The sequence below is a fragment of the Poecilia formosa genome, unplaced genomic scaffold (assembly GCF_000485575.1).
Source record: "Poecilia formosa unplaced genomic scaffold, Poecilia_formosa-5.1.2 Scaffold582, whole genome shotgun sequence".
NCBI lineage: Eukaryota > Metazoa > Chordata > Actinopteri > Cyprinodontiformes > Poeciliidae > Poecilia > Poecilia formosa.
In genome coordinates, this window is record NW_006800521.1 from 37,182 (window position 1) to 51,013 (window position 13,832).

General features: G+C 38.9%; 1 protein-coding gene across 1 annotated transcript; it reads right to left on the reverse strand.

The window, feature by feature from the left end:
• Positions 1-1,263: 1,263 nt before the first annotated feature.
• On the reverse strand, positions 1,264-10,881 carry LOC103129824 (von Willebrand factor A domain-containing protein 1-like). Its single transcript, XM_007541028.2, has 5 exons — positions 10,617-10,881; positions 5,025-5,564; positions 4,267-4,545; positions 3,058-3,333; positions 1,264-1,887 (listed from the first exon to the last, which is right to left on the reverse strand). The coding sequence occupies exons 1-5, from the start codon at positions 10,699-10,701 to the stop codon at positions 1,586-1,588; spliced, it is 1,482 nt and encodes a 493-aa protein (XP_007541090.1). The 5' UTR covers positions 10,702-10,881; the 3' UTR covers positions 1,264-1,585.
• Positions 10,882-13,832: the final 2,951 nt, after the last annotated feature.

The following is a 13,832-nucleotide window of genomic DNA, read 5'->3' on the forward strand; positions in this document are numbered from 1 at the left end:
TTTTTTCGTCACTTAGAAAAGGAGCTCAAAGAAGGTAGTCTCCGTTACACTCTGTCTTGATACACTCTGGTCTTGGTCTTGTCTTGGTCTCGGGTTAGGTGGTCTTGAACACAACACGGACTGCAGCGGATGTCCCTCCCCATGAGAGTAGGCCGACGCTCCGTGGTGGGCGTCCCTTATTTTGATTTCTGAAAGGTGGCAACCCTAAAATGGAGTCTTGAAGGAAATAGTTCGGATGAAAATAATGTAGCTTGCAAGAGGATAGTTAAGGAGGAATCTAAACTAATCATAAAGTTTAGGAAGGAGGATGAAGTTATTCAACTCAGAAGGATTAAAGCCTCCTTTAGCGAACAAGTAAAAAAAAAAAAAAAAAAGTCACTTGTACCGGTTGTTGACGGAGAGAGCTGCAAAACACATGAAAAGTGATCCCACCGGTGGGATCGTCGGGTGCCTCATTACTCAGATTTGACTGTAATATAGATTCAATCTGATAGGAGAGTACGCTGCTAACATAAAGTAAAATTAAATAACAATAAACGGTCCAATGAGGCTCATTGGTCTGATTAAAAGTACCTGTTGAAAATAACATTGCAGCAGGTATTAAACATGCTTTTTATGACGCTCACATTTTCTGTATTAAAATGTTTTTTTCCTTATTTTTCTGACTGGTTCCTTTTGTCGTGTTTTTATTAGTGGAAAACTGACTAAAATAAAGAGTTGAACACATCAATCTCTCTGCAATTAATCTTTGTAATGTGTTTGACTTGTTGAATTGAGTTACTGAGAAAATATTTTAATAATATTCTAATTTATTAAATGGTTTTGTATTTTGTAGAGATTTTTGGGATGTGCATTTAGCTTTTAAGTTTTAAACATCAACATGACTGAAGTTATGGATTTAAACTGAGACTTGAATAGTTTTGTGAATTGTTAAAAAATGGATGATTTTGACTCACGGTGTTCTTTCTTTTTACCACAACTGTACTTAATCCAGCCGCTAGATGGCGATAAATGTGTAAGAAAAAAGAAAATGAGTTGACATGAAGTTAGCATAAGTGATGTGCTTTACATAATTGTGGATTAATTTATCAATCATTAGCCCTAATATACACTGGCTCAATTTGATTATGAAGAAGTGTTTTTATTGGATCTTTTAGAGAAAATTTTACTAATTAGACAAGGAATTAAACTAAGGAAATAATTCTCAGAAAACTGGAGCAGGAAAATAAATGTAGGAAGTGGAGATCATAGCTAAAATCACAGACATGTCACAAGTTTAAGGTTTGTGTTTGTTCCAGGTTTTCATTTATTTACATGAAGTAAGTGATGGTGCAAACAAGAGACAGTTTGGACTGATATTAAAATATTTTCATGACTGAGTTTTGCTCTAAATCTTCTGTACACAAATAAAATGAACCTCAGGAAATAAGATAACAGACTAGGATGTATCTGCAGTGTTGTAAGATACTCGATTTGACTCCCCAGTTTTCTGGAATACTCCACAGAGACAGTGAGACTCCATTAAGAACCCGACGCTTTGTGAATATAATTGCAGTAATTAGATGAACGGATCCTGTCAGGCCATCTACCTGCTGTTTGTCTTGGCAGTGCAGCAGATCCCATCTCCTCGACCCGAGCTGTAGACCGGAGACACACACACCCGGCTGTTCGGAGCGAGGTGGGCAAGTCGGACTGAAGACGGCGAAGGGGGAAGGTAAGCGGTGGAGGGGGAGCGTTCTGACTGGGAGTTCTGGGAACCTTTTCTCTCCCAGCTGACCCAGTAACCTTTCAGTCCTTCTGTGTTGGTCTCCCAGGACGCTTGAACCTCATTCCCTTCCTGCCGATCTGTCAGGGTCAGCCGGAGGTCGGTCAGGGCGGGCCGAGCTTCTGCAGGAAAACACACACACACACACACATCAGTTTCTGTAATGCATGGAATAAATAAATAAAACACTTTAAAACTGACAAAAGTCCACAATTAACTGTGAGTCACTCTGTTATTATCTCTGGGTTGGATTAGTGTAAAGCTTTGTACCCCGGGCTAGAACTTATAAATCGTCTCTTCATTGCCTACAAATCATCCAAAATTCAGCAGCTTGTCTTTTAACAAGTACTAAAGAATAAGAACACATGTCTCTGGTTCTGGCTTCTAGGATTTATTTTAAAATTTTATTGCTTACTTTTATCATTTAAAAAGCTTAACTCCATATTTCTGCATTCTTAACATCCACACTCTAGTAAGAGCACTTTGCTCAACCAACCTTTTTCTCATAGGGTGCGTTCACACCAGCAGTGCTTAGTCCGCTTTAAACAAACTCTGGTTTGATTGTATAGAAAGTCCAGTTTATTTGGGAAGACGTGAATTCGCAATCAAACTCCGTTATGGACTAGAAAAACAAACTCTGGTCCGCCTAAAAACCTTCGTCTCAGTTCAACTAACATGAACTCTGGCACGGTTTGAATGGATTGGAGACCAGTCCAGATGCAGGAAGCGGACTGTACCTCAAGGCATGCTGGGTAAATGTAACCAAAACAAATGCAAGAGTCTAGCATCAGCGGGACAATGAAATGGCTTGTGGATTTTACCAAAGACAGAAGAGAAACTCTCCATCACTGAAATCTGACGACACTTCAATTTTGTTTTCATTTTGTGAAGAAGGAAGTTATGCTGATATCTTTTTTTAGGAGGGTTTTGTGTCATTTCATTTATTGGTTCTTGGTGCAGCGCCACCACAGGCGAGGAGGGGAACAGTTTTTTCAATTTGTTTGATTTGACACAGTGCAGTGTGACAGTGAACCACACCAGCTGAACATGTAACAAATGTTGCAACATTATCCTCAGTTGAACCAGACTATATCAGGTGTGAAAATACCCTGATATATTCCTAGATTTAAGATAAAAGTCAGAGGTGACCAGAGTTTTTCAATTTGTGTTCCTCATGTCCGTACTGCTTTTAAATCAAGACCCATTTTTATTCTTTGAAACAACATTTGTTGTTTGCTATATAAATAAATCGACACTGACACTGAAGCAGGAGCTGGTCTTGATGCACCAACCTTCCTGAGTGCAGGCTCTCACAGACATGGCTCTCTCCTTTCCATCCCGGTGCAGAGCGCTCACTGTGATCAGGTACCGAGTGCCTGGCTCCAGGTTCCTCAGAAACACAGAGCTTTTCTGGTTGCTTACATCCACAGTGTGAACGCGACCGCTTGGAATCGCTCCGTACTCCAGAGTGTATCGCTGCACCCGGTCTGGCTGCAGCGGGCCCCAGCTGACACGGACCTGACGGGGACCAGGGTCTGACAAGGTGACCTCTGCTGGACTTAAAACATCTAAATGTAATGATGAAAAAAAAAAGACATGCTGATTTTAAAACAACCTCTTGATTTAGAGTTAAGATGTTCGCTGTAACTTCAGTTAATTTAATAAATGCAAATTAGGTCAAAAGTTCTTAATTAGACTAAATTTGTCTTAATTAGAGTCAAAGTCAATTATTTAATTTGAGTGACCAAGAGAGTTTCATCAGGATGCTAAAGTTAAAGTGTAAATTGGGATAAATTGAGTGTGAAAAACATTTTTAAAGAGAGCGATGCAGAAATCGTTGTGATTAAGACTTTACTCATGACCTCTTGTCTCAAACTCTACTAGTGTAAGAGAGACACTTTCAACTGGTTTTCAAAAATATAGAAGTGTATTGTTTTATTTTAATATTCTGCTTCATTTATGAACTGCAGCATCTCTAAGCAAATGACTGCGTTTTGTTGATGGAATGGTAATAGCCAAAAAAATAAGCTTAAAATTGTAGAAATCGGATAAAGTGCCTCCTTTTAAAATGTGGTTAGCTGAACATAATGAGATCCTCCATGTGGAGACAATAATTCATTAATAAATTATGCAGTCTCTTGCAGCAGGTTTTGAGCCATTTCATTCAGTATGAGATTGATCCAAATGCACAGTCTGTCTCTTAGTGTGTCACTCATGCCTTTATAGACAGGCATTATGAACCATATGTGGTGATTTTACATAATTGTTTGTTGCATTGGTGTTTTGTTGTTTGTTTTGTTTTATTGATATCATTATGTGTGTTTTTTCTTTGTCCAGTAATCTGCTGCACACACATATTCTTATTATTCCATAATTCATGTATGTTTCACATTGCAAAAACCTAATATATAGTTTAGAAAACACATTACTCCTCTGTCTTTTCTATGGTTAGTAAAAGAGAAGAAAGTGTAAATAATAAAAAGCGGACATGTGATTTTTACCAGGAAGCGTGGTAAACTGCACAGACAGTGTGCTGTGCAGCCGCTGGTTGGACTCGGGCCGGAGGGAGGCCGTGTACGTCGTGTCGGGCTGCAGCTGGATTAACTCTGTCTGGCTGGAGCTGCTGGGGAGAACCGTGGTTTTCCCAGAGTGTTGATCATCCACAGCTTTATAGCTCAGCTCATAGTGACCGCTGTCAGCAGCCAGAACAGGACGCCACTGCAGCACTGCACTATGGGAAGTCAAGCGAACCACGCTCAGTCGTTCTGCACGAATGATTTCTACAGATTAAAAAAAAAGATGTGAAGACAATAGAATGTACTTTCTAACCATATGTATCATTTTTTAGCCTGGCTTTTGCCTTTCTACACAGTTTTGCTTGATTCTAATCTCTCTTCACAGCTCGGCCTGGGATTTCTCCCATTAAGTTGAATTTCTCAATCAGCAAACAGGAGAAGTTTTGAACGATGACGTTTATTTTCTGCATTGTTTTGTAATTGGAGTCTGCCTGTAGTTTTGGTAATGGCAGGGAAAGAAGTGAATGAAGCCATTCAGGCCGTGTTGGTCACACTTCCAACTAATGGGTCAAATTTAAAACTTCAACAGAGTCCACGCCTCCGACTCCAAGAGCCCAGACCGTCTGTATGGAGCAAATAGCATCTGATGAAGGGCTGTTTTTTTGTTGTTTTTTTTTACCTGGCTAATCATTTATAGTTAATTACACATTTAAAAACACACACACACACACACACACACATACTGATGATGGCCTCCCTCAGGTCGTCTGTGATGATGTCGATGCTTTCCATGTCCACAGAGTACAGGTGTGACTCCAGTGGAGGCGTCGCCACGCGCTGCAACACCCGGTGGTTGCCATGAATCGTATAAACAATTAACACATAAACTCCCCGAGCCTTCAGCTCAGACATCGCCTTCTCCACGTCTCCAGTCTGGACTCCGTCCGTCAGCCACAGCAGCACCTTGGGCACGTCCCCATCTGCCTCCGACAGCAGCCGCTGCGCCACCTCTATGGCGGCCTTCGTGTTGGTGTCTCCCTGCTGCTGGTTGACGCTCTGCAGGGCTCTCAGCAGACTCTCCTGGTTGCTGTGGACGTCCAGGCTGAACTCCAGGTGAGGGGTGGTGCCCACCAGCAGCAGAGCCACCCTGACGTGGCCCCGGCCCAGGGTAAACGGGTAGAGGAGGCTGGCGGCAAAGGACAAAAAGCTAGAGAACTCAGAAGTGGTAACGCTTCCAGAGGAGTCCAGCAACAGGAGAATGTCCCCTTCACAGCAGTTCAACTCTGAGGAGGACAGAAAATAAAATCATGTAATAACATGTCAGACTTAAAGCTATCCTATTATGCTTCCTTGAACAGGTTAGGATGTAATGTCAATTACATTTTTTACACAAGTTCATTGTTAGGTAATAATATTTTAGTCAGGTCAGTTCTGCCTATTTTGAGCTGTTTCAGGGCCTCTTGTCACTTTAAATCCTAATAAACGTCTGTTGGCCACGCCGCCCAACTCAACCCTTACACTCACAAGTGAAAATGGCTGCCAACAGACACACAGTTATACAACCATATATCTTTGAAAAGCAGAAACAAGCTCTGAACAACCAACAAGAATGCAGAAAGAGGCTTCTGGATGGTAAATCAACAACAAAACACTTGTCTTTTCCAGCAGCCACTGAACAGAGCATACAGCGGTCAAACCAGCCGGTCAAACATTCTGGAGTTCCCTTGGGTTGCTAGGTAACGGGGCTGTGTTGGCTGGGGTTGCTAGGAAACGGTGCAGTGCCTGTGGAATGCAACTAAAGTTTTGAAATGGTTCATTTTTCAAACTCCAACAAACATTAACTTGATGCCCAGAAAACAACTGGGTGTTTTTTTTAGCTGAGACCAAAATGGAAGTATAAAAATGTGTGAAATTAGATTTTTGATTAAAAGTTTATTTTTTAAAAGTAACTTACAAAACTGATATTTATGTATTTAATATTTTAGTAACTTTTGACCACCAAAACAATATTATTGACAGGATGAAAATGTATTTTTCCAACATGAATTAAACTCACAGCAAGCTGAGTCAGAAGACGACTGAACCAAGATTAGGATAATTTATCCAATAGTTATTTTGGTTTGAATCAAAATGGGACAGACCTACTATTATTTTTCAATCTGTCTAAAAGTATAAGGAATATCAGCTTTGAAGAAGCAACAACACACTGAACTGTAAAAGCTGGATGAAGATGCAATCACTTCCTGTTTACGCTACATGGAAATAATTTTTTTTAAAGTGGCGACTAATGAGGTGTCGTTCCTCCTCATTATACCACACACTAGCTGGAATAATAAGATATAGCATTACAATTATATATATATAAGAAACTGAACAGATTTAGCATCAGAATAATGGCTGATCTTATTACTTTCAGAGGTGCAGTTACGGTCCCCAAGGAGGGATTCATATAACAATGAGATGCATCAACAGGAATATGAGCCACGATTATCAACACATCAGAAAATACTGGAGTTAATTTGAATTTAATGTTGCTACAAGCAAAATTTTGCTCCTGTAATGAGGAAGCAAGGGATTTGATTAGAAAAGTCAATTTATCACATAAAAGTGGAGAGAAACTAGTTAAATATCGAGGGGGAGAAATGCCTGGCAGGGACTTTTATGCAGCAAATCACAGTTTTGTGAGATTTTAATCTCCAGGTTTCTCTGTCTCAGCCCATCATTAAGTCACAGCACTGGATTTTCTTAGTAAAAGTCATATTTTGTTGTATTTAGTACATTTTCTCAAATCAATTCAGACTCATACAGTTGAAACCAGATGTTTACATACTGTATTCAAATCTACAGCTGTATAAACTATTTTGGGCATAGATCTACTGTGCCTTACTGTACTATATACTATATACACTATACTTATTTCAAGTGAAATTAAACCAGATCTCATGACATTTTAGTGTATTTTTAAATCCCGGGTGATAATGATCTTGTACATTTCAAACAGAATCAAATCATCCAATAAACCAGCTAAAGCTATTTTCATAGCTGTAGGTAGACATGTAAGCTTTGTTATCACATGTTATATGCCTCCCCATTATCTTTAGTAAACTTATTTTATGTTTATTCATTTTGAGAAATATCCAAACACTGAAATAAATTTTCCTTTCTTCTTTAAAAGCATTTCAAATTCTCCAGAAAAGGTTTAATTTATGCTTCAGATTCAATTAACTTTACTACTGACTAAAGAAACTGATTTTATTTTGATAATCAATGAGCCTGATTTCTGTCAGTCTGCTCCTGGCAGCTGTGGCTACAATGTACCTTAGTGTGTGAATGAAGTGTGAAGTGCTTCAGAGTCCTCTGACTTGACAAAGCACTACATAGAAAGACAGGCCACTAACGAAAAAAAAAGTGTTTAAAAACAGACTGGTAGTTTTAACTCCATAAAGTATCAGTTCAACATCAATCTGAATAAACTGTCTTTTGAAACATCAGGAGAATAATTAAAACGGGCTTAGTGAAGGGAAACCTCAGAGGAAGTACAGAGACAACACATCGCATGCATCCCGTTTCTTGGTTAAAATGCACGCAGAGGAATTTTCTGCTCTTTGCATTCCTCTGCAGAAATGTTCAGGTGAATGAGTTCATGTCTGAGCGATGTGAGGATGTCATCTGCCGGAGAACCGGCCTCATCTGGTGCCAGGGCCATCTGCCACAGAGGACAGCAGCAAAAATGAATGAAAAATATGTTAATGATCCTGTGAAGCTCACAGAGCATTCGCTCAAAATGCACTGAGATCAAACACACAGATGCTAAACCATCCTGTCCATCTTAGACTAACTTCACCTCCAACTTCTCACCTTGCAGAAGGTAAGAAAGCACAAATTAACAATGTAGTCTATTCATTTCATGTGGAAGAAATGTAAGGTTCTGAGACAAACTACTTTCAGGCTGGAACTCTCCAAGCCCATCGCAGTTTTTTATGTAAATTAAATATAGCATCTCTAAGAGTAAACGTGCCTCCCTCCACTCCTATTAACATTCATATCTAGCAGATTTGCATCAGAATATATGTTTTTCTGCAGACTTGCAGCCTTGTTGCTTGGACAGAAATAAAATGAAATGATCCTGGCCTGGTCAAAAACAAAAACACAGCAGTAGATCTTACTTGTAGGTTAATATGTAGATGTAAAAACACAACCTACTATCCACAAAGGTCAAGGGAGAAGGCAGTGGTCCAATTGTTTTATTCTAAAAATCCCAAACGTTTTAAAGTTGAATAATACAAATACTTTTGATTATAATCACGCTTTATGGTGTAAAGGGGCAGTGATGTGTTTTCCAGGCACATGGTGGCATTTTATAACACAATCAAGTAACTATGTTTCCTTCAGTTGTTATAAAAATGTTATGTATATTAAATATGACTTAACGCCTTGAAATTGGGCCTCTGTCTCTTTAAAAACTCCTGCTCTTTCTTTTTTTCCCTCTTTTTTTTTACCAGTGTTGCACTGAGAAGTAGCTCCTATAATGAGTTCAGCAGATGTGCTAATTGCTGCTGGCTAGTCTGAAGGAGTGAGGGGAAACTCAGAGGCTTGGAAACTAAGGAGGAGCTTTGTCTTGAAGATGATGCTGGTCCAATCAGATATTTTGCACAGGTGAATGGTTGTCATGGAGATTAAAGGATTTGTCAAGCATGCATGAATCATGGTAACCCTCCAGGTATGTTTCTGATGAGGGAATGACATGAGAACATGACATAAAGGTCGACTTATCATGATACTGCCCCTTTCTATACATCTGCCTTGCTTTGTCTAAGCTTTAACTAATACATATTAATACTACAAAATCATAATATTTAAAAGAGATATAATAAACAACAGTTATGAAAAAACAGTAAAGATTTTTAGGTCTAGAATGTGACTGTAAAAAGCACTTTAGCTTAGAGTACTTTAAATATGTTCTCCATCTGAGATATCCTGCAGTGACTTCTGGTAATTATAATTATTACAGATAATTTCACTGATTAGATCACAAAGTGTTCTCCTTAATTAAATGCCCGTTTAGCACTTATGAAGTGAAGCACAACATTAGAGCTCTGAGTCAGCACTGTCCAAGTAAAAACTTGCCCAAACCAGACGGTGATGAAATGATCTGTTGTTTCATAAAGGTTGGCGATTTTTAACCAGCATTGCATGCAAAGTTCAGTGGAGACTTGTCTTCAGCCTTTAAATATTTCTCTTGCTCAATGATCTCTTGTCTTCCAAGTTTTTAAACTTTAGCTTGTTTAGCTAAGCTGAGAAACATTTTATAATGTCTCCTAATTCAGTTGATCAGTATAGTAAACTTTTAATATTTAGGATTTATAGAAAACTTTTAAAATTTCTTCACATTTTGTCACATTCCAACCACAAACTCCTTTATGTGGTAAACCAAAATCAACCAACACATAGTTTGTGTTGGTTGAAATAAAGTAATATTATTTATTTTTATGCAAATAGAATTCTGAAAAGTGTGGTGTTAAAATTTTGCATAAACATCTTTCACTGCAACTAAAACTGTATTTTTTTCTACATAACTGTATTTTTTTCTACATTTTGTTCATTCTTTTTGCAAAGTCCAGTTGTATTCAATCAATTAGAAAAACTGTATTTTTTTCTACATTTTGTTCATTCTTTTTGCAAAGTCCAGTTGTATTCAATCAATTAGAAAATTACTGAAAATAATGTGTTCCAGTCTTTATTTGTTATTTTTCACTTACAGCCAATGAAAGCAGGACATTTAAGGTTAGCATGTTACATCAGACCAATACGAATAGTGGGTTTGATTAAAGATATGAATAATACCTGCTTAAATATGGTTGTTATTTCCAAAATGTACCTTTAATCTCACAAACAAACCTATTGGAACCAATTTACTGAATGTGATTGTAGCTCCAGCTTAATGAGATAATAAGCCACAGATTCTCTTATGGAAGAAGGTTTGGGCTTTGACTAGGCCATTCTAACACATCTGCTTTGCTCTGAACTATTACCCTGTATCTCTGGCTGCCTGGTTAGTTTCCTTTTCCAGGAAAAGGAAAAGGAAAGGAAGCAATCTCATCTCTGGGGGGATGAGATTGCTTCTCTCCCTTTTCCTCCTCTCCCTTTCAGCCAAGGCTGCACTGAAAATAACCCGTTTTTAAATTATGCACAGTAAAAGATAAGAGAGCGACTTTTCCACCTGGATATTTATGCAGGATGCTTTCTGCAGGCCATCGGGCCGCATCATCGCAGGCTTGCTTTTCCATCTCAGGTTTTTTTTTTTTTTTTTTAAATCTCCAGTTTCGGATACTCACCTGTGTCCGGTGAAGCAGCCGTCTGCCTGATGCTCTGCTGCAGCATCGCGAAGACAAAAATACAGCGAAGCAAAAAGCTTTTCATTTTTTTCCCCCACGAAAACTACTAAAAGCAGTCGGGACTTTGATTAGGACCGTCGCTCACAGACGGTTCTGTATTTAATCATCATGCAGCTTTGTCACCTGACCTTCTGCTCATTTTTGCACTGCAGACACTTTAGTGCTTCATCTCTTTCACTCTTAATGACTGAAGCTCACCTCCCGGCTCACTCCTCCCACATTCGCAGGTCCCGGAAACAAAACGGGATTATTCTCCGCCTCCTTCTGCGCTCCGGTTTGCTTTAATCCAAAGGTCATGGCGCTCATTTCTGAGCAGATGAGCTCCAGGGTTGAAGGGTAACGATTAAAAGTCTGAGGGAGTAATTTCCACAGGAATCTGAGACACAGCACAACATTTTATCTTTAAAAAGAAAAAAGAAAAAATCCTTGAACTAGATTATTTTTTGGCCATAAACTTGAGCCTCAATAGTAAAAAAAAAAGTGAAAAAGACAGACAGCGTTATAGGGCTCCACAAATAACTTAAATCAAAAGAAGGTTTTCTCAGACCTGCTGAGGATGGCTTCAAACCGCCTCCCTGTTCCTGATATGAAGTTGAACGGTCAACTCAGACGAAAGCATCAATTATTAACTTATAGTTTGTGTTTCTGTGCCTGAAAATATTGTCAGCAATCAACAATGAATGTAAAATGAATTTAAATTGTAAACAAACTAATTCAATTTGAAAAGTATTTTATAGATTAATTAGACACTGTCATATACAGACATACTGAAAACCTGAGCATTTTGCAAAACATCGCAAATTTTCAAATATCAGCAGCTGCATCATAACCAGCAGCTTCACCCTTCGGTACTAACATCCATTTATGTAAAACTTCTTTGGCCAAATGTTTTTAAAGAGATGTAGATCTACAGAACAAGCAGGTGTCAGGTGGATGTTTCTCTCCTGGAACAGAACAACCTGAAGATTCACTGCACTGTTAAAGGAAAATACTCCCACATCATGATGCTGCCTCCTTCACTGTGTGGGTTTAACTTTAAGCACTTGATCATCCTCAACCTGCAAAACGTTTCAGCTCATTATGTGAATGACTTCATATTCATGTTTCATTTGTGTTTATTCTGTTTAGCTGTGTTCCTGGCTGCTTGTCGCTGTGATACATTGACACCAGCACCAAAACCCAGCAAGCATTAAGCAGGTAAAACTCTTAAGACTGAGGAAACTAACAAAGATTTTCACTTGGTGGATCAAAACCAGGCAGCACGAAATGAAGAAATAGAGTCCAAGAAACAAAACATAAAGCAGAAAATTTACTGAAAACTGCATTTAAACTCACAAATGATTTCCTTCAGCTGTGCAAACATTAGCCAGTCTTGGACATGTTGATTGTTGTTTTAATTGTTCTCTTCTTTTAAACTATATATTTTTTTAATTCCTCCCCAGACTAATTTAAAGATTCAATCGTCTTTCTGAATAGCTCATACAGGTGTCTTAGCATGGCGTTCACTCTCACGCCAAACAAAATGTCAACAGAAACCCTTAAACAGTTATTTGCATCTGAAGTGATAGGCTCGAGTGTAATTTTAGCCACTTTACTCACCAATAAATGGGAGTAATTTCCTCACCAGAAATTACAGTTTTTTATGGCTCTGCAGAAAACTTTAAAAGGTTTGTTTGTATGTGAGAGATAAGTGAGTTCAAGCAGCTTCATGAAGGTCAACTGTGAGTAAAAAGTCAAGTGTGATTCGGTCCCAACACTCCTGCCTCTTCATAAAGAAATCACTGTGTTGTTGTGGACAAAAATGTTGTTAAACATCCGTTTTATTAGCAAAGTGTTGATGATTGCGTCAACTTATTTACTTTAGATGAATGTGCTGCCATCTTTCTCTTGCTGCACCTGTTTTAAATGTAAGGATCTCACCAGGAACTTTGACAATATGCAGCTCATCTGAGCTGCTCTTATGACGCTCAGTTCTTAAAGTTTAACTAAAGGGATCGATAGGAATCATTACAAGTCTAGATTAGAAAGGAAATTAGTCAGGACAGCAACATTCATCCTCTGTTCTCATCCGGCATCTGGTGCGTGTCCGGACCTGCAGCATCTGCAGAGCTGTGAGAGCAGGAGGCCTGGAATGTCCCTATGCAGGAGAATTTCAGTTTACAGACAAACATGCACATTTACACAACATGCACATGTTTTTATGAGCTTTAACACATGGATGGTTTTGGATGTACTTTTAAAGGGGATTTATTATGGAAAGTACATATTTTCCTTTTTTTTTTTACTTCCATTTGGGACGCAACGCTTCCAAAAATAGCTCAACTCCTTAAAATCAAAACACACTGTGGTTCTTTTGGCAGTAAGTTAGGCCCTGTTTGCACGACAATGATCCAACGAAAATGGAATTTTTATTCTGTTTTTGTTGGATCATTTACATGAAGACGTTCTAATTACAATCTTTGTTTACACAGTAACGGTACACATCGAAAATGTGTAACATGCCACTAGTTGGAGCTAGGTTTTTTGAAACTAAGTGCGCATGTGTTTTTTTTTTTTTTTTAAAGAAGTTCTACTTGAAAGCACGTCGATTCGCGTTTCCCCATCATGTACCGTTCTCCCAGATATTGGGGGAAAACACGCACCATGTGCGTCTGATTAGGGCGCAGTCGGAAAAAAGTGGGATAACTTTGCTGAAACACGTTGTTTGAGCTTTCACGGTGTCCGTAGTTCTCTGGATAAGAGCGCTTAACAAGCAAGTTCTTGTTATGATTGCTGAACAAGCAGCCGTGTATTTTGCCACCTGGGCGGTGCGGAGCGGTGAAGAGACGCTGAGGGAACCGTATCTGATGGGAAACACGAAATGTAGTAACACCAGCATTGTCAGTAGTTTCTTCTTCTTCTGTAGATTGTAGGAAGCAGCTATGCTTTGCATCATGAGCTAGGGATTCTCTGACACAATAGATCCATTTACCCTGTTTACAAGACAACGGACACCGGTACGTTTCAGAAACATCGCACTCTGGAACCCGTTTTCAATCTGTGCCGTTGTCAGAAATGCAACAAAACTCTTCCGTTTTCACCCAAAACTGTTGTCGTGTAAACAGGGCCTTAATATTTTTGTATCAGGAAAATCAGTTGTTTTAAAAACCTTCCAAA

Excerpts from the sequence above, each read along its gene's own strand:
- LOC103129824 (XM_007541028.2), bottom strand. The coding sequence starts at position 10,701 with ATGAAAAGCTTTTTGCTTCGCTGTATTTTTGTCTTCGCGATGCTGCAG. Across the intron at positions 5,565-10,616 it reads GGCTGCTTCACCGGACACAG|AGTTGAACTGCTGTGAAGGG; the intron begins GTGAGTATCCGA and ends TGTCCTCCTCAG. Across the intron at positions 3,334-4,266 it reads GCAGTTTACCACGCTTCCTG|ATGTTTTAAGTCCAGCAGAG; the intron begins GTAAAAATCACA and ends CATTACATTTAG.